General features: G+C 39.0%; 1 protein-coding gene, 1 long non-coding RNA gene and 1 pseudogene across 2 annotated transcripts in view; 2 read left to right on the forward strand and 1 right to left on the reverse strand.

Moving 5' to 3' along the window:
* Positions 1-21,470, forward strand: part of LOC139364060 (uncharacterized) — a 57,260-nt gene that overhangs the window by 14,425 nt on the left and 21,365 nt on the right. The window contains exon 2 of the long non-coding RNA XR_011625279.1: positions 884-961. This is a non-coding gene — a long non-coding RNA (uncharacterized lncRNA). The remainder of the gene's footprint in view (positions 1-883; positions 962-21,470) is intronic.
* Positions 1-21,470, reverse strand: part of LOC105497473 (BTB domain containing 1) — a 58,056-nt gene that overhangs the window by 9,294 nt on the left and 27,292 nt on the right. Inside the window, exons 4-5 of the mRNA XM_011768586.2 lie at positions 18,113-18,310; positions 6,971-7,163 (exon numbers count right to left, since the gene is read on the reverse strand). Coding sequence (XP_011766888.2) covers positions 6,971-7,163; positions 18,113-18,310 — 391 coding nt within the window. The remainder of the gene's footprint in view (positions 1-6,970; positions 7,164-18,112; positions 18,311-21,470) is intronic.
* LOC112429442 (fatty acid-binding protein 5 pseudogene) lies at positions 19,758-21,260 on the forward strand (annotated as a pseudogene).

The following is a 21,470-nucleotide window of genomic DNA, read 5'->3' on the forward strand; positions in this document are numbered from 1 at the left end:
ATCATATCAGAATATATATATTTGTAACCTCTTTTTCATGTAAAATGATAAAAAAAAATTACCAATTCACTATATTTAACTAATGCCTTGTTGGATAATCTAGGTTATTTGCAGTTTTTATTATATAATAATGGCACGATGAACAATCTTACAGCTAAATCATTTTATGAAGCCTTAATTATTTTCCTTGGAATAAATTCCTAGAAGTAGAATTGCTGATGAAAATAAAGGCACATTCTTTAAAAAATTTTTATTTTTATTTCTTTATTTACACAGGGTCTTGCTCTGTCACTCAAATTGGAGAGCAGTGGTGCAATCATGGCTCACTGCAGCTTCAACCTCTTGGGCTCAGGCGACCCTCCTGCCTCAGCCTCCTGAATATCTGGGACCACAGGTGCATGCCACTACATACAGCTAACTTTTAAAAAATTATTATTTGTAGAGGCAGGATCTTACTATGTTGCCAAGGCTGATCTTGAACTCCTGAGCTCAAGTGATCCTCCTGCCTTGGCCTCCCAAAGTGTTTTGATTACAGGTGTGAGCCACCACACCCAGTCAAAAGACAGAGTCTTAAGGCTTTAGGTAAACATTGTCAAGTTGCTTTCTGGAAAGATAACATTTTATACCCCATAAGGTATAAGGATCATTTTACTCTCAGTCTTATCAACCAGGAGTATTTTTCATTTCCTTTTGCCTTTGAGAAACTGATAGTGACAAATTCCATTTATATTTTGATTATTATTGTTACTATTTGACACAGGATCTCACTTTGTCACCCAGTCTGGAGTGCAATGGCACAATCTCCACTCATTGCAGCCTCAACCTCCCAGGTTCAAGCAATCACATACTACCATGCTCAGCTAATTTTTATATTTTTTTGTAGAGATGGGTTTTCGCCATGTTGCCCAGGCTGGTCTGGAACTCCTGAGGTCAACAGATCCTCCCGCCTCAGCCTCTCAAAGTGCGTCGATTACAGGTGTGAGTCACCACGCCCAGCCTATTTATTTGATTATTAATGAGATAAAACATTTGCTCATATGCTTACTACCCACTGGATTTTCTGTCTAATGAAATACTGAACTCATGTTCTTTTCTCATTTTTCTCTACAGATGAGTTTGTCTTTTTAATGTAGATTCAAAAGATCATGTTATATATAGATGATATTTATGCTTTGTTGGTAATATCCACTATACGTTTCCCATTTGTCACGTATCTTTTAACTTTATGGTGATTTTGTACTTAAACTTTTTCAATTATCTGTTTTCAAAATTATGATATATGCCAAGTTTAGAGAGGTCTACCACATCCTCATAGTACATAAACATTTACCTCTTCCAGCACTTTCATGGTTTTAGTTTTAATATTAAAATTTTAATTTACATGAATACGGGTATATGGGATCAGTAAGGATCTAACTTAATTTTCCCAGTGATTAATCCTTCTCTCACCTTTATCATATTCTTTTTTGTTTTTGAGACAGGGTCTTGCTCTGTTGCCTGGGCTGGAGTGCAGTGGTGAGATCACAGCTCACTGCAGCTTCAATCTCCCAGGCTTAAGCGATCCTCCTTCCTCAGCCTCTTAAGTAGCTGCGATTACAGGTGCATGCACCACACCTAATTTTTAAATTTTTTTGTAGAGATGGAGTTTCACCATGTTGCGCAGGCTGCTCTCAAACTCCTGGGCTCAAGTGAGCCGCCCACTTCAGCCTCCCAAAGTGCTGGGATTACAGGTGTGAGCCAGTACACCTGGCCATATCATTTTCTAAATGTTCGTTTATGTTAGGTTAGTTTCTGACATCTATACTCTGCTCCATACAACACTAATTTCCTATAGCTTTACAATACTTTGTCTTGTCATCTGTATTACTCTTATTAAAAGAGAAACATGTACTCTTCCAAATTAACTGCTAAGAATTTTGCCAGCCGGGTGCAGTTGCTCACACCTGTAATCCCAGTACTTGGAGAGGCTGGGGCAGGCAGATCACCTGAGATCAGGAGTTCATGACCAGCCTGACCAACATGGTGAAACCTTGTCTCTATTAAAAATACAAAAATTAGACAGGCATGGTGGCAGGCGCCTATAATCCCAGTTACTCGGGAGGCTGAGGCAGGGAGAATCATTTGAACTCAGGAGGCGGAGGTTGCAGTGAGCCCAGATCTCACCATTGCACTCCAGCCTGGGCAACAAAACAAGACTCCGTCACAGAAAAAAAAAAAAAAAAAAAAAAGAATTTTGCCAAGCCACTCTCCACTATCTAAAATAGTATGTGACTTCTGAAAGAAATTCTCTAACATACATAGGTTAACTTGGAAGACACTGTCCTTATTAAAGTATGATTCTACTCAAACTTTTCCAGTTCTTCATAAAGCTAATGTACTTTATATTTCTTACTGGGTTTAATCCTACTATTTAATATTATGTTACTGTTATGAATGGGATTATTCACAATACTATAGTAACATTCTATATATATAGTGATATATAAAATTACTGTAATACAGTAACATACTGTAATAGTAACACTCAAAATATTATTTACTGATATTTACTCAATTTAAGCAAATTGTTTTATAATTTTTTTGTGGTAAAATATGTACCATTTTAACCATTTTTAAGTGTACAGCTCAATGGCACTAAATACATTCATATCATTGTACAACTGTCACCATTACTCATCTCTGTAACTGAATTTTGATGACATACAGGAACACCAATGGTTTTTAAATATGCTTTTTATAAGTGGCCACTATTCTCTTTTATTGGTTCTAGTAGTTTTTTGGCTTGACACTAAGGTTATCTAGGTGGACCAGTTGTTCTCAAGAGCAGTTCCACCCTCAAGAAGGCATACTCGATTTCACAAAGGTTTAGGGGCACTACTGGCAAGGAGCCAGGGAAACTAGATTTCCTGAAATGCATAGAACAGTCTCCCGTAACTCAATCAACTTTTAGGTGTCTTGCCAGAATTCATGTAGGTAAAAAATCTGTTTATAACTACAAGCCTTGAACCTCATTCCATTTTGTTTATAAACCAGATTTTTTAGTGCATTTTTTTTTTTTGAGACGGAGTTTCGCTCTTGTTGCCCAGGCTGGAGTGCAATGGTGCAATCTCGGCTCACCGCAACCTCCACCACCCAGGTTCAAGCGATTCTCCTGCCTCAGCCTCCCGAGTAGCTGGGATTACAGGCATGCACCACCACGCCTGGCTAATTTTGTATTTTTAGTAGAGACGGGGTTTCTCCATGTTGGTCAGGCTGGTCTCGAACTCCCGATCTCAGGTGATCTACCTGCCTTGGCCTCCCAAAGTGCTGGGATTACAGGCTTGAGCCACCGTGCCCAGTCTTTTAGTGCAATTTTAATATTCAGACTTTTACAAGAGGCGACTACCATATAAACAGAAGCAATATACAGTAAATTCTCATTATCTGCGTAAGTTATATTTCTTAACATACAGAATTAGCAAATACTAAACCACTGCTCCTAGGGGAAATATGTGTGCGTGTGTGTGTGTGTGTGTGTGTGTGTGTGTCTATACATATACACATATATACACACCTCACATAGGTTATAATCTTAAATCCTAAAAACAGGCCGGGCGCGGTGGCTCAAGCCTGTAATCCCAGCACTTTGGGAGGCCGAGACGGGCGGATCACGAGGTCAGGAGATCGAGACCATCCTGGCTGACACGGTGAAACCCCGTCTCTACTAAAAAATGCAAAAAATTAGCCGGGCGAGGTGGCAGGCGCCTGTAGTCCCAGCTACTCGGGAGGCTGAGGCAGGAGAATGGCGCAAACCCGGGAGGTGGAGCTTGCAGTGAGCTGAGATCCGGCCACTGCACTCCAGCCTGGGCGACAGAGCGAGACTCCGTCTCAAAAAAAAAAAAAAAAAAAAAAATCCTAAAAACAACTCATCCAGCCAGGCAAGGTGGCTCATACGTGTAACCCCAGCACTTTGGGAGGCTGATGCTGGTGGATCACCTAAGGTCAGGAGTTCGAGACAAGCCTGGCCAACATGGTGAAACCCCATCTCTACTAAAAATACAAAAGTAGCCATGTGTGGTGGCACATGCCTGTTAATCCCAGCTACTTGGGAGCCTGAGGCAGGAGAATCACTTGAACCTGGAGGTGCAGTGAGCTGAGATCGCTTTAGCGTGGACAACAAGAGCGAAACTCCATCTCAAAACAAACCAATAAACACCTCGTCCTAGTATATTCTATTTTCTTTATTCCACAAAAGAGAAAACAGAATTTGGAAGTGTTAAGTGACTTGTCTGAGGCTGCCCCACTAAGAGGTGCCAGAGCTGGGATTCAAGCCCCATTCAACCTGCCCAAGAGCCAGAGTTTCCTGCACTCCACTGCACTGTGCCTCCCCGTCTCCACCTCTGTAGGAGAGCTGAAACAGGAAAGTAGAGCCTTGCCTTGTTCAGCCACAGCTGGAAACATGCTGGTCTGGCAACTAAAGCCTTTGCTGAAAATGACTAAGAAAGTGCCCCGAGTATTGACTTTACAGGTTACAGATAAATTTCAGCCAGTAGGCAAGTTCAGAAATAGACACCATGAGTAGGATCAACTATACATACTCTTTTACTTGGAACCTTTAAAGAAAACGTAAGTGGCAGCAATGCTGCTCATGGTATTTAAGACATAACACACAGGTACTGTGCAGCTGAAACTGTCTCATCATGGTGATACATATATGTACAGCAACTGACTACTTCAGTTTGCCTTCTAGTGTTGTCCTACCCAAAGTCTATGTATTGAACTACATATTTTACTATAAGTTACATTTATTTCCCCTTTATATGATAACTAGATCACTCATCAATTACAAAATGTATAAAGCATATTATCTATGAATTTTATTTCAGGTTAGTAAAGTGGGAATTATAAAATATTTATTAAAAAAAGAGAGAACTGGGTTTGATAGGGTTGTGAACTACTAATGTATATAATGCCATTAGCAAATAATCAATCAGAATTATAATAACACTGCTGAAAACAGCAAGGATAGTAGGCATCTCTATCTTGAGGTTTCAATAGTTTATCATGGCAAACAAGTACCCTTCTAGGCCTAATCTAGTAAGAATTATATCTGGAATGAAGGTGAAATTTTATCAAAAACCTTTCTGACATCGACTGAAATCAAATTGTTTTTCTTCTTTGATCTGTTGTGAGAATTATACTAATACATTTCCTAACACTGAGCCATTCTTTCAATCTCCAAATAAATTCTGTTTGGGTCATACAGTGTTATTCTCCTAAGGTACAGATTCAATATCCTAATGTTTTACACAAACTTTCTTCTTTATATTGAGATTGATCTAGATTTTTTTTGTCTTGCCTGATTCCTATATAAGGGTTACGCTTCCTTCAATAATTAACCAAGTAGTATTTTATTCTTTTAATGCTCAAGGAAACTAACTGTTCCTTGAGGATTTGACAAAACTCACCTGTAAAAACCACCTTGTGAAGGGACAGTTCTTTGATAACTTTTAATTCCTTCCATGGTAATTGGTCTATTCAGGCTTTCTTCTTCAGTCAATTTTGATAATTTATATTTGCCTATAAAATGATCCATTCCATCAACATGTTCAATTTATTAGCACAGAATAAACCCAGAATTAAAATAAAAATGTCAGCATATAATTGTATTCCCGTTTTTACTTCTAAATGTGAATGTTTATTACCTTCGCCAGAGGTTTATTAGTCTTTTAAAGGAACCAGCTTATGGATTTATCAATTCTACTATTTCTAATTCATTAATTTCTGCATTTATCTATTTACTTTCTCTTTTCTTAGAGTTATTTTGCTATTTGTTTTCTAGCTACTTGGGCTGAATGCTTAAATCATTTATTTCTACTCTATTTACTATAAGTAGTTAATTATTATTTTTTATTTGTGTGCAGCTTTGGCCTCATCCCGTAATTTTTTACATATAGTTATTGTGAATTATTATTAAACAGCCTACAAAGTACATTTTTAATTTCCATGTTAACTCGAGATTTATAATAGTCCCCCATCCAACCAGATTTCTCTTTTTTAACCAACTTGTTAATTTCTAGTTTTATACTGAAGTGCTATTCAACAAATGAAAATCCAAAAGTCATGTTTTGTGAAGACTGGCACTGATTCTATTTTGACACTTGACCTAAAGAAACACAATACAGCAAAGACAATTTCTTCAACAGGATTATATGCATGCATTTTTCAAGATTCTTGATTTTTTTCTCAAAGTTTTTATAAACGTATACTGAGATATTTTCCCTGCAACATCCATGCAAAGAAAAAACTCACACTAAACATAGTAAGGTTGCATTTATTAATTGTAGCCCTAAGCCTGTAAAAATAATGTTTGATCAATTAAGGTCTAGAGCTCAGCTCACTGGGCAGTGGTGATCCAAACAAAAATCACATAACAGCCAGGTGTGGTGGCTCACCCCTGTAATCCCAGCACTTTGGAAGGCTGAGGCAGGTGAATCACTTGAGGTCAGTAGGTCAAGACCAGCCTGGACAACATGGTGAAACCCTGTCTCTACTAAAAATACAAAAATATTAGATGGGCATGGTGGTGCATGCCTTACAGGTTTGCCGAGTAACGGGAGGCTGAGGTGGGAGGATCGCTTGAACCCAGGAGGTGGAGGTTACAGTGAGAGAGATCACGCCACTGCACTCCAGCCTGAGTGACAGAGCGACTCCATCTCGGGTGAAAAAAAAAAAAAAATCACATAACAGAAGGTCCAACCCAATCCTTTCTTACTCTGTTTTTTTCTTAAGAAGTCACCCTCACTCATAAATCAGTGAGGAGGGCGGGATGCCTCAGTGACTTCTTGACTCCTGTATTAACTTAACTTAAAAGTGTATTAAACAAAGTATAAAATGAAATGTTGGTTAATTATCTCCCATAATATATAAAAAAGGCCAAATGGTAACTGCTACCCCCACTCTACCCCCGTATCCCCAATATAACAGATACCTGATTCGATCACTCGTCCCACTGTAACCCCAGCGGCTTTCTACTTGCTGGAATCTATTGATGCAGCATTCCTTTCCTCTGAGGCAGCACCTTGGTCGGTCAATGTATTCAACTCGGGGTTTAGGGTTGACAGTAAAATGAAGAAAGAGGTTTACCACTTCACGATCTGACAAAATTCCAGATTGAGCAGGACCTGTGGAAATAAAAACATAAACCTAAAAAAAGCAATTTGATTTCAATTCCTAACTTTGGAATACTCCACTTAAAGTAAATTCAAATCTAGAGGATGTAACATAAAAATAGGGAAAAAAAATCTTAGCATATATAATCTTTGCATATATTTTAAAGTTTCGATAAATCCATTTGAGGTTAAACACATTAATTAAAATGTTAAAAGCATTAATTAGTCAAAATTTAGATTCAGGAATAAATGCTGTTCCTTATGGATGCCAGGAATCCTCCTTTCTCACCTTATATAAAAATCAACTCGAGATGAATCAAAGACTTAAATCTAAGAAACCATAAAAATTCTAGAAGACAGCATCTAGAAAACTCTTCAAGACATTGGCTTAGGTAAATAATTCATGACTAAGAACCCAAAAGCAAATGCAACAAAAACAAAAATAAATGAATGGAACCTAATTAAACTAAAAAGCTTTTGCACAGCGGAAGAAATAATCAGCAGAGCAAACACACGACCCACAGAGTGGGAGAAAATATTTGCAAACTATGCATCCAACAAAGGACTAATATCCAGAATCTACAACTCAAACAAGTCAGCAAGAAAAAAAAACCCAAATAATCCCAGGACAAAGTGTGCAAAGGACAGGAAGAGACAATTCTCAAAAGAACATATACAAGTGGCCAACAAACATATGAAAAAATGCTCATGTTCATCACTAATTATCGTGGAAAGGCAAATTAAAACCGCAATAAGGTATCACCTCACTCCTGCAAGAATGGCCATAATTAGAAAAAAAAAAAAGAAAAGATGCTGGCGTGGATGTGGTGAAAAAGTAACTCTTTTACACTGCTGGTGGTAATGTAAACTACTACAATCACTAAGGAAAACAGTATGGAGATTCCTTAAAGAACTAAAAAGGACCAGGCGTGGTGGGTCATGCGTGTAATCCCAGTACTTTAGGAGGCTGAGGTGGGCAGATCACGAGGTCAGGAGTTTGAAACCAGCCTGACCAACATGGTGAAACACCATCTCTAAAAAAATATACAAAAATTAGCTGGGTGCAGTGATGGGCGCCTGTAGTCCCAGCTACTCGGGAGGCTGAGGCAGGAGAATCGCTTGAACCTGGAGGCGGAAGCTGCAGAGCTACGATCGCACCACTGCACTCCAGCCTGGGCAACAGAGCAAGACTCTGTCTCAAAAAAAAAGAACTAAAATTAGAACTACCATTTGATCCAGCAGTTCCACTACCGGATATCTACCCAAAGGAAAGTAAGTCATTACATGAAAAAGATTCTTGCACATACATGTTTACAGCAGCACTACTGGCAACTGCAAAAATACGGAGCCAAGCTAAATGCCCATCAACCAATGACTGGATGAAGAAAATGTGGTATATATACACCACAGAATACCACTCAGTCATAAAACAGAACGAAACAAAGGCCTTTACAGCAACTTGGATGAACTTGGAGGCCATTATTCTAAGTGAAGTAACTCAGGAATGGAAAACCAAATATCATATGGTCTTACTTATAAGTGGGAGCTAAGACGCTATGAGGAGGCAAAGGCCTAAGAATGATATAATGAACTTTGAGGACCTGGGGGAAATGGTGGAAGGCAGGTGAGCGATAAAAGCCTACATGTTGGGTACCATTCCCCAACATGGTGAAACCCCATCTCTACTAACAATACAAAATTTAGCCGAGCATCGTGGTGGGTGCCTGTAATCCTAGCTACTCGGGAGGCTGAGGCAGGAGAATCACTTGAACCTGGCAGGTAGAGGTTGCACTGAGATGAAATTGTGCCACTGCACTCTAGGCTGGGTGGTGACAGAGTCTTACTCTGTCTCCAAAAAAAAAAAAAAAAAAGGAATAATAGAATAGCATTCAAATGAAAGATGGAGCTTTCTACCCAGAAAAATATCCTTCAAAAACGAAGGCAAGCTGGGCTCAGCAGTGTGCCCCTCTAGTCTCAGCTACTCAGGAAGCTAGGGTGGGAGGATTGTTTGAGGCCAGAATTTTGAGGCTGTGAATAGCCACTGCGCTCCAGCCAGGGCAACATAGCAGGGCCTCATCTCTTTTAAAAAAAAAAAAAAAAAAAAAAAAAAAAGTAAGATAAAGCTGTTTTTAGACAAAAGAAAAAAAAGAGTTGAGAGAATCTGGTTAGTATCCTGCCTGTTCTAAAAGAAATACTGAAGGGAATTTTTCAAGCTAACAGAAATGTTTCCAGATAGAAGCACACATCTGGTCATACAGAAAAAAATGAAGATAACTGAAAAGGCAAATATATAGGCAAATCAAAATGATTATTGACTTTAAAAATAATGTTTTGTGGGCTTTGTAACATATGAAAAATTAAAATACACGAAATAGTAGCACCAAAGGCTACAGAAGGTTAAATATAGCAAAAGTATCAATAATGCCTTTATTATAGTGTGGAAAATTTTAATTAAAATTTTTTAATTTAATTAATTTATTTATTTAGAGACAGGGTCTCACTGTCACCCAGGTGTGGAGAGCAGTGGTGTGATCATGGCTAACTGCAGCCTTGAACTCCTGGGTTCAAGTGATCCCCAGCTCAGTCCCCCAGGTAGCTGGGACTACAGGTGTGTGCCACCACTCCAGGCAAATTTTTAAATTTTTTTTTGTAAAGACAGGGTTTCCCCATTTTGCCGAGGCTGGCCTTGAACTCGACTCAAACAATCTACCCGCCTCAGCCTCCCAAAGTGCTGGGACTAAAGGCATGAGCCACTGTTCCCCACCTAAAAATTTTAATTTTTAAGATTTAATTTAAAAATCAGTAAGAATATATTCTTGTAATAACAAGGGCAACCCACTAAAATAATAATAAAAGACTCTTTAATAAGGGAGGCTGAGGTGGGAGGATCACCTGAGCCCAGGAGGTTGACGCTGGAATGAGCTGAAATCATGCCACTGCATTCCAGCCTGGGTGACAGAGGAGACACTGTCTACAAAAAAAAAGAAAGAAAGTTTAATAGACTATTAATCATATTAAGTATAAAGTGAATCAAATATTCCATATAAAAGGCAAAGTCTTTCAGACTGAATTTTTAAAAAATGAAGCTTACAAGAGACATGGTCAAAATAACGTAAGGCTAAAAGTAAAAGGATGAGAAAGACATAGAATTTTTAAAACCTTGAGAAACTATACCAATATCAGACAAAGACTTTAAAACAAGAAGTTTAGGCCGGGCGTGGTGGCTCATGCCAGAACTTTGGGAGGCTGAGGCGAGCTGATCACTTGATGCCAGGAGTTCGAGACTAGCCCGGCCAACATGGCAAAACCCCATCTCTACTAAAAATACAAAATTTAGCAGGGCATGGTAGTGCATGCCTGCAGTCCCAGCTATGAGAACTGCTTGAGCCTAGGAGGTGGAGGTTGCAGTGAGCGAAGACTGTGCCACTGCACTCTGGCCTGGGTGACAGAGGGAGACTCTTTCGCAAAAAAAAAAAAAAACAAAAAACAAAAACCCACAAGAAATTTAATTAGATTTAAAGTGAGATAGATTGTAAAGATAAAGAAGCAAATTCAATAAAAAAAAAATCCTAGGCCGGGCGCGGTGGCTCACGCCTGTAATCCCAGCACTTTGGGAGGCCGAGGCAGGCGGATCACAAGGTCAGGAGATCGAGACCACGGTGAAACCCCGTCTCTACTAAAAATACAAAAAATTAGCCGGGCGCGGTTGTGGGCGCCTGTAGTCCCAGCTACTCGGGAGGCTGAGGCAGGAGAATGGCGTGAACCCGGGAGGCGGAGCTTGCAGTGAGCCGAGATCGCGCCACTGCACTCCAGCCTGGGCGACAGAGCGAGACTCCGTCTCAAAAAAAAAAAAAAAAAAAAAAAAATCCTAAATTTGAATGTACCTAATGATATAGTCTCAAAATAAAGAAGAAAACTGAAGGAATTGAAAGGAAACACATTCTCAATCATACCCTGAGATTTAAATCTACTTTTAGTAACTGATAGAACAAACAAAAAGCAAATCAATAGATAGATATATAGAAAATTTGAAGATTATTACTATATAGTCCTTTCATAGATATAGTATTCAATTTGTTGCAGAGATACAGGACTATTCAGGTTTCTCTGCATATAACAAAGAAGAATATACTTTTCTCAAGTATACATGAATACTTATTAAAACTACCGTATGGGCCAGGTGAGGTGGCTCACGCCTGTAACCCTAGCATTTTGGGAGGCTGTGGTGGGTGGATCACCTGAGGTCACGAGTTCGAGACCAGCCTGGCCAAACATGGTGAAACCCCGTTGCTACTAAAAAATATAAAAATTAGCTGGGCATGGCAGCACGTGCCTGTCATCCCAGCTACCTGGGAGGCTGAAGCAGGAGAATCGCTGGACCCCAGGAGGCGGAGGTTACAGTGAGCCGAGATCATGCCACTATACTTCAGCCCGGGTGACAGAGCGAGACACTGTCTCAAAAATAAATAAAATAAAATAATAAAAAATAAATAAAATTACCATATGCTGGGCCAAAGCAGATATCAACAAATTTCAAAGGGCTGAAATGATACAGAATATATTTTCTGACTACAATGGAATTAAGCCAGAAATCAGCAAGAGCAAGATAAGAAGAAATCCCAAATATTTGGAAATTATCTACAATCTATGAGTCACAGAAAAAAAAAAAAAGCAAAAATTAAAAATTTTTAATTGAATGATAATGAGAATACACATATCAAAAACTGGGGGGTGAAGGGTGCTGGGAGGAAAAATACAGACTTAAATATATGCATTCAAAAAGAATACAGGTTGACCTTCTAAGTATCTCAAAAAGTCACAAAGACTAATAAAATAACCCCAGCAAATTAAAAGCAAAGAAAGGAAAGGAAGAAAGTAATAAAGAAAAAGGCAGAAAGTAATGAAATGGAAAACACACTATAATAGAGAAAATTAATAAAGCCAGAAGTTGGTTCCCGGAGAAAATTAATAATATAAACTCTTAAACACTGGGGGGAAAAAAAGGAAATATTTCTAACTTTTGTATGAAGACAATTTTGACAATTTCATTGCAAGAAAAAATATATAGAGAGACTAATTTCTCTCATTCAGTAGTCATAAAAATACTTTAAAAATTCAGCAAATTAAATCCAGTAATATATAAAAAGGATAATGCATAACAACCAAGTCTGATTTATGTAAGGAATCCAAAACAGGTTTAAATTGGAAAATCAATTAATGTAGTTCACTATATTCACAGAATAAGGGGAAAAACTGTTATCATTACCTAAAGAAAATAAAAAATAAAAAAAAATAATAATAAAAATAACTTGGTTCCTCTAAAAGAAAGCAAGAAAGGAAAAAAAAACCAAAAAACAGATGTGACAGTTTGTGAAAACAAATTGCAAGATGGTAAACATAAACCCAAATATATCCGTTTCACAAATTTACATTAAATGCAAGTGAACCAAACAGTTCAGATAAAAGACAAAGTCTGTCAGACTGGATTAAAAAACTATTGGCATATTCAACATCATTAATCATCTGTGACATGAAACTTAAAACCACAATGAAATACGTCCTCACACCCACACAAATGGCTAAAACTACAAAAACTGACAATACCAAGTACTGGAGAGGATGTGGGCAACCAGAACGAACTCTTATGTCTCTTCGCTTTGTTGATGAGTATAAAGTGTTACAACCACTTTAAGGGACTGTTTGGCAGGATGGCAGGATCTACTAATGCTGACCATATGCACAGCACACTCCATGACTTAGCAGTTCCACTCGTCTATATCCAACAGAAACGTTTACATATGTATACCAAATCACATGTACAAGAATGGCCTCAATGGCCCCCAAACAGAAACAATCCATATATCCAACAACAGTAAAATGGACAAATAAATCATGGCACAGTCATATGACAGAATATTACAAAGCAATGAAAAAGAATGAGCTACTGCCACACTCAACCACATGGATGTATCTAACAGGCATAATGTTAAGAGAAAGAAGCCACACATAAAAGAATACACACTGTATATATGATTTCCTTTATATAAAGTTTAAATATGGACACAACTAATTTATAGAAGACAGAAAGTAGTCACCTTTCAGAGGGAGATTAGTGACTTAAAGGGTCATGACAAAGGCTTCTGGGGTACTAGTACGGTAGGATAAATTAGTTAAATGAGTATGTTCACTTTATTTGTTCATTTTACTATATGGATGTTAAACTTTAATTTCAAAAGTTTGTTTAACAAAAACCCAAACACTGATTCTTATCAGCAAAAACAAAAACAATCTTGGAGAAAATTGGAACAAGTATAAGTCAGAAAGAAAAACTGGAATATATAATATACAAAGAATCAATGTAAGATAAACTGGTAAAAAAAATTTGAACACACCAACAGAACAACAAAAGACATGAATAATGTAAAGGAAAATAAAAAGGCCAATAAGCATAATAAAATATAATTCAGCCAGGCACACTGGCTAAGAGGCTAAGCTGGAAGAATCACTTAAGCCCAGAAGCTCATGGCCAGCCTGAGCAACATAGGAAGACTTCACTCTAAAACTAAAATAAAATCGAAAAATAAAAAGTAATACAATTCACAACAATCATGATGAAATAGTGTTAAAAATAAAAACCATATGTTGTCTCAATAGACATGGAAAAAGCTTTCTATAAAATCCAGCATCTCTTCATGATAAAAGCCCTCAACAAACTAGGCATCAAATGAATATCCCCAAAATAACAAGAACCATCTATGACAAATCCACAACCAACAACATGCTGAATGGGCAAAAGCTAGAGGCATTCCCCTTGAGAATTAGAAAAAGACAAAGATGCTCACTCTCACCACTCCTATTCAACATAGTACTGGTAGTCCCAGCCACAGCAATCAGGAAAGAAAAAGAAATAAAATGCACCCAAATAAGAAAAGAAGTCAAAACTATCTCTCTTCACAGATGATATGCTTCTATACCTAGAAAACTCTAAAGATTCCATCAGGCTGGGTGTGGTGGTTCATGCCTGTCATCACAGTGCTTTGGGAGGCTGAGGCAAAGTGGATCACCTGAGGTCAGAAGTTTGAGACCAGCCTGGCCAACATGGTGAAAACCCGTCTCTACTAAAAATACAAAAAGTAGCTGGGGGTGGTGGCAAGCACCTGTAACCCCAGCTGGAGGCTGAGGCAGAAGAATCTCTCGAACTTGGAAGGCAGAGGTTGCAGTGAGCTGAGATCGTGCCACTGCACTCCAGCCTAGGTAACAAACAGCAAAACTCCATCTCAAAAAAAAAAAAAAAAAAGTTCCACCAAAGGCTCCTGGAACTGATAAAGAACTTCAGTAAAGCCTCAGAATATAAAATTAATGTACAAAAGTCAGCATCATTTCTATACACCAATAACGTTCAAACTGAGAGCCAAATTAGGAATGCAATCCCATTTACCATGTCCACACAAAAAAGAAATACATCTTAGTTAGATGTATTTCTAAGATGTATTTCTATCAGGTATTTTTACATCCATACATCCTGGTTAGATGTATTTTTACTAAGTAAAAGATCTCTACAAGGAGAACTATAAAACACTGCTGGAGGAAATCACAGACGACACAAACAAATGGAAAAATGTTCTATGCTCATGGATTGGAAGACTCAATATCATTCAAATGACTGTATTGCCCAAAGCAATCTACAGATTTAATGCTATTTCTATCAAACTACCAACATCATTTTTCACAGAACTAGAAAAATATTCTAAAATTCACATGGAACAACAACAACAACAAAAGCCTGAATAGCCAAAGCAATCCTAAGCAGAAAGAACAAAACTGGAGGCATCACATTACCACTGGATTTCAAACTATACTATAAGGCTACAGTAACCAAAACAGCATGGTATTGGTACAAAAACAGACACATGCACCAATGGAACAGAAAAGAGAACCCAGAAATAAAGCTGCAGACCTACAGCCATCTGATCTTTAACAAAGTTGACAAAAATAAGCAATGGGGAAGATCCCTCTATTCAATAAATGGTACTGGGATAGTTGGCTAGCCATATGCTGAAGAATGAAACTGGACCCCCACCTTTCACCACACACAAAAATTAACTCAAGATAAGATTTAAAGTAAGCCTTCAAATTGTAAGAATCCTAGAAGAAAACCTAGGAAACACCACTCTGGACACTGACCTTGGGAGATAATTTATGACAAAGTCCTCAAAAGCAATTGCAACAAAAACAAAAACTGACGAATAGGACATAATTAAACTTTCTAAAGCTTCTGCACAGTAAAAGAAACTATCAACCCAACAAATGGACAACCTATAGAACGGGAGAAAATATTCACAAACTATGTGTTTGACAAAGGTCAAATATCCAGGAGCTATAGGGAATTTTAACAATTCAATAAGGAAAAAAAATCTCATAAAAGTGGGCCAAAAAATATGAAGACATTTCTCAAAAGAAGACATACAAGCAGCCAACAAACATGAAAAAAATGCTCAACATCACTCATCATCAGAGAAATGGAAATCAAAACCACGATGAGATACCATCTCACACTCCTCACTCCTCAGAATGCCTACTAAAATAAATAAATAAATAAAAACAGTTGCTGGTGAGGCTACAGAGAAAAGGTAATTCTTACTCACTGATGGTGGGAATATAGACAAGTTTAACCATTGTGGGAAGCAGTCTGGAGATTTCTCAAAGAACTCAGAACTACCAAGGTCGGGCACAGTGGGTCATGTCTGTAATCCCAGCACTTTGGGAGGCCAAGGCAGGTGGATCACTTCAGGTCAAGAGTTCAAGACCAGCTTGCCCAACATGGGGAAACCCCATCTCTACCAAAAAATATGAAAAGTAGCTGAGCGTAGTGGTGGGCGTCTGCAGTCCCAGTTACCTGGGAGGTTGAGGTGGGAGAATTGCTTGAACCCAGGAGGTGGAAGTTGCAGTGAGCTGAGATTGTACCACTGCACTCCAGCCTGGAGTGAGGCTCTGTCTCAAAAAAAAAAAAAAAAGAAAAGAAAAACACACAGAACTACCAGTCAACACAGCAATCCCATTACTGGTTATATATCCAAAAGAAAATAAATTGTTCCCCCAAAAGACACATGCACTCGTATGTTCATCACAGCACTACTCATAATAGCAAAGACATTGACTCAACCTAGGTGTCCATCAGTGGTAGACTGGGTAAAGAGAATGCAATACATACATACGCACCCATGGACACACACACACACCACAGAATACTACACAGCCATAAACAAGAACAAAATCATGCCTTTTGCAGCAACATGGATGCAGCTAGAGGCCATTACTCTAAGTGAGTTACTGCAGAAACAGAAAACCAAATACCACATGTTCTCACTTGTGGAAGCTAAACATTGGATACAAATGGACATAAAGATGGAAACAATATCCACTGAGCACTGTTAAAAAGGGGGAAAGAGGAAGGGACAGAAGCAGGAAAAGAGTTGAAAAACTAATTACTGGATACTATGCTCACTGCCTAAGTGATGCGATCAATTGTACCTCAAACTTTAGCATCACACAATATACCCATGAAACAAATCTATATGTTACCCCCTGAATCTAAAATAAAAGTTGAAATTATTTTTTAAAAAATTGAGGGCTAGGCGCAGTGGCTCATGCCTATAATCCCAGCACTTTGGGAGCCCGAGGTGGGCAGATCACCTGAGGTCAGGAGTTCGAGACCAGCCTGACAAATATGATGAAACCCTGTCTCTACTAAAAATACACAAATTAGCCAGCTTGTGGTGGTGCACACCTGTAATCCCAGCTACTCAGGAGGCTGAGGTGGGACAATCGTTTGAACCTGGGAAGTGGACGTTGCAGTGAGCTGAAATCGCACCACTGCACTCCAGCCTGAGCAACAGAGGGAGACTCTGTCTCAAAAAAAATAAAAAATAAAAAATAAATCACGAGACTTTTCTTTCTTTTGAATCAACCTGGCCATGATTTAAAGGCAGATAATAGTCAATTATGATATGGGTAATGAAAACAGGTCATAAGTGGTCATGGAGACTCAAAACAGATCTGATTTTAACCAGAAGCATCAATCTTAAGAGTCAAACAGGGGCTGGGTGTGGTGGCTCACACCTGTAATCCCAGCACTTTGGAAGGCTTGAGCCCAGGAGTTCAAGACCAGCCCAGACAGGATGGTGAGATCCTGTCTCTACAAAAAAAATTAAAAAATTAACTGAGCATGTAGCGTACACCTATAGTCCCTGCTATAGTCCCTGCTATTTGGGAGGCTGAGGTGGGAGGATTAATTGAACCTGGGAGGTGGAGGCTTTAGTGAAATGTGTCTGTGCCATGGCACTCCAGCCTGGGCAACAGAAGGAGACTGTCTCCAAAAAAAAAAAAAAAAGTCATAAAGATCTGTCATAATCTGGGGCAAGGCACTCAACCTCTCCCAACTTCACTTCTCTAACCTACACAATATGGATAATATAATTTTGAAAGGCTTAAATGAAATCATACACTTGCATATATGTTTGTCATGTGATCAGTACTGAATAAACAACAGCTTCTTTTCCTCTCTGGCACAGGGAGACTGATAAACCTTTTTTTTTTTTTTTTTTTTTTTTTTTTTTTTTTTTTTTTTGAGATGGAGTCTTGTTCTGTCGCCCAGGCTGGAATGCAATGGCATGATCTTGGCTCACTGCAACCTTCGTCTCCCGGGTTCAAGCGATTCTCCTGCCTCAGCCTCCCGAGTAGCTGGGATTACAGGCGCCTGCCACCATGCCTAATTTTTTTGTATTTTTAGTAGAGACGGGGTTTTACCATATTGCCCAGGCTGGTGTCGAATTCCTGACCTCAAGTGATCCACCTGCCTCGGCCTCCCAAAGTGCTGGGATTACAGGCGTGAGCCACCATGCCCAGCCCTGACAGACTATTAAAAGAGTTTCAAATAGATTTTGGTGAATTTATACCCTTACCTGCTGCAAATTCCTCAATTGTCATCAGTGGGAACCGGATTAAGGAAAGTGCTTTTCCTAGAACTTTTTGTTTATTCCCAAAAGTCACAAGTAATTGTTGTCTCTGACATTCTGCTTCTGCCCAGCGTACAACAGCTCCAAAAAGTCGACTTTCTCGAATACTGAGTGTGTCTCTCTCTAGAACCGCACAGAGTGTATCTGCAGGCAAAATACAAAATAAACCCAATTAGAAATACTTTAGCTCTCTAACCAATACCAACAGACATGGTTATATTAAGTTTTCAGATCTCAACAAAAAATTAGGTTAGACACTTAAAACTACAGACTTTAAACTTTAAAATACAAATAATTAATGGGCTTAAACTCAAAAGTGTTCCACAAAAATCAGTTTAACAATCAATTTATTACTTACCATACATGCAATATTAGATATAGTACTCTCCTTATATATTTATGCCATTTATCAAGTAAACTCAACTATCCAGAGTAAGATTAACAAGCCATAGAAAAAGGTTCCAAGTTAATTACATAAATTCTTAAAGTCTACAGATTATAACTCATTCATTCATTCAGTAAATACTTATTATTAAGCACTCACTACGTGCCAGGTACTATTAGGCACTGATATATCTTTTTTTTTTTGCGGGGGGAGGGGATATAGAGTCTCATTCTGTAGCTCAGGCTGGAGTGCAGAGGCACAGTCTCGGCTCAATGCAACCTCTGCCTCTTAGGTTCAAGCAATTCTCCTGCCTCAGCCTCCTGAGTAGCTTGGATTACTGGCATGGGCCACCACAGCTGGCTAATTTTTGTATTTTTAGTAGAGACAGGGTTTCACCATGTTGGCCAGCCTGGTCTCGAACTTCCAACCTGAAGCGATCTGCCCGCCTCGGCCTTCCAAAGTGCTGGGATTACAGGCGTGAACCACTGCGCCCAGCTGGCACTGATATGTCACTAAACAAAAAGTTAAAAATTCCTGCCCTCACGGAGCTTACATTCTAATGAGGAGAAACACATTAAATAAACACAAGTAAATTAGAGTATCTTAGATGATATACATGGATAAATACATCAGGTTAAGGAGAATCAGAAATGCAGTTTAAAATAGGAAGGGACCAGGCATGGCGACTTATGCCTGCAGTCCCAGCACTTTGGGAGGCTGAGATAGGAGCATGGCTTGAGCCCAGGAGTTTCAGGCCAGCCTGGGTAATATAGTGAGACCTCATCTCTATAAAAAAGTTTTTAAAAATTAGCCAGGCATGGTGGCATGCAACTGTAGTCTCAGCTACTCAGGAAGCTGAGGCAGCAGGGTCACTTGAGCCCGGGAGGTTGAGGCTATAGTGAGTCATGATCATGCCACTGTACTTCAGCCCAAGCAACAAAGTGAGACTGTGCCAAAAAATAATAAAATAAAATCGGGTGGTTTAGGCAGGCTTCATTTATGCCAAGACTTGAAGGAAGTGAGGGAGTAAGCCAAATAGATACCTAGAGGAAGAGTATTCCAGGACTAAAAGTACAGAGACTCTCATATGAAAGTGTGCCTAGCGTATCTGAGGAATGGTAAGGAGGCCAACGTAGTGGAGTGGAGTGAGCAGGATGGAAGAATAGCAGGCAAGGAGGCCAGAGGCTGTGGGGAGCAGGGGCAATCATGCAGCACCCTGTAGATCATTTGGCTTTTACTCTGAGTGACATGGAGAATGCCTGGAGGATTCTGAGTTGTCACATTTTATGTTCTGAAAGGATCACCCTGGCCTCTGTGTTGAGAAGAGGCTATAGTGGAGACAATATCAGTTGGAGGCTCTTGCATCGATCCAGGTCAGGGATGGTGACCTGGACAAGGGGGGGTAGGAGTAGAAGTGGTGAAACTGATCATATTTGGAATATATTCTGAAGGAAGATTCAATTAGATTTCCTAACAGATTGGATGTGAGGTGTGACTTAAAGAGAGGAGTCAAGAGTAGTTATATATAGCTTATGCACTGGAGGGATGAGGGTAGTTTATATAGCTTATGCACTGGAGGGATGAGGGTGGCATCAACTAAGATGGGAAAGATCACAGAAGGCGCAGGTTTAGGGTGGGGAAAGAGCTGAAGTTTCATTTTAGACATACTAAGTTTGAAATTCCTATTTGACATCCAAGTATAAACGTCATGTCTGTACCTCAGGTCCTCACTCAGAACCCTTTTCCTCTTATGATAGGCAAAATTAAAATAAGCTCAGTTACTTTTAAGTTCTAGCAGCCCAGAAGCAAGAAGTTCAGAAGAGAAAGGGGCTTTAGAGGCTAATATGCTAGAATGAAATGATAAACTGCAATCCAACAGGGATAGAGAAAAGAGGAAATTTGTGAAAAGAAGACGTTAAGCACTTGAAAAGAATAGCAATCAAGGGTCTTATAGAGCTTTTTTAAAAAAACAACACTTCACAGACCTGAGGGTTTTACTGTACAATACTAATGCAACTGATACTTAGTATTAATAATCGCGAGAATCCTAAATTATATTCGGTATATATTGTTTAACATAGGTAGGTAAAATAAAATATGTCTTAGATTTCTCAAAGGGTCAAAATAAATACCCCAGTTCGACAGCACGCTGTCCACGCCGACTTCAACCCCACACTGCACGCCCGCCTGCCTGCCTGCCTGTGCCCACCCACGCCCACCACGGCCACAGTTCAGCAGCTGGAAGGAAGATGGCGCCTGGTGGACAGCAAAGGCTTTGATGAATACATGAAGGAGTTAGGAGTGGGAATTGCTTTGCACAAAATGGGCGCAATGGCCAAGCCAGATTGTATCATCACTTGTTATGGCGAAAACCTCACCATAAAAACTGACAGCACTTTGAAAACAACACAGTTTTCTTGTACCCTGGGAAGGAAGTTTGAAGAAACCACAGCTGATGGCAGAAAAACTCAGACTGTCTGCAACTTTACAGATGGTGCATTGGTTCTGCATCAGGAGTGTGATGGGAAGGAAAGCACAATAACAGGAAAATTGAAAGATGGGAAATTAGTGGTGGACTGTGTCATGAACAATGTCACCTGTACTAGGATCTATGAAAAAGTAGAATAAAAATTCCATCATCACTTTGGACAGGAATTAACTAAGAGAATGACCAAGCTCAGTTCAATGAGCAAATCTCCATACTGTTTTTTTTTTCATTACTGTGTCCAATTATCTTTATCACAAACATTTTACATGCAGCTATTTCGACGTGTGTTGGATTAATTAGGATCATCCCTTTGGTTAATAAATAAATGTGTTTGAGCTAATAAAAAAATAGTAATACTCCAGTTCCTAAAAAAGGACAGTTCTAGATGGATAGCAAAAATCTCTAAAGAACCTAGATAACATAGGCACTTC

Source organism: Macaca nemestrina, chromosome 7 (assembly GCF_043159975.1).
Source record: "Macaca nemestrina isolate mMacNem1 chromosome 7, mMacNem.hap1, whole genome shotgun sequence".
Taxonomy (NCBI): domain Eukaryota; kingdom Metazoa; phylum Chordata; class Mammalia; order Primates; family Cercopithecidae; genus Macaca; species Macaca nemestrina.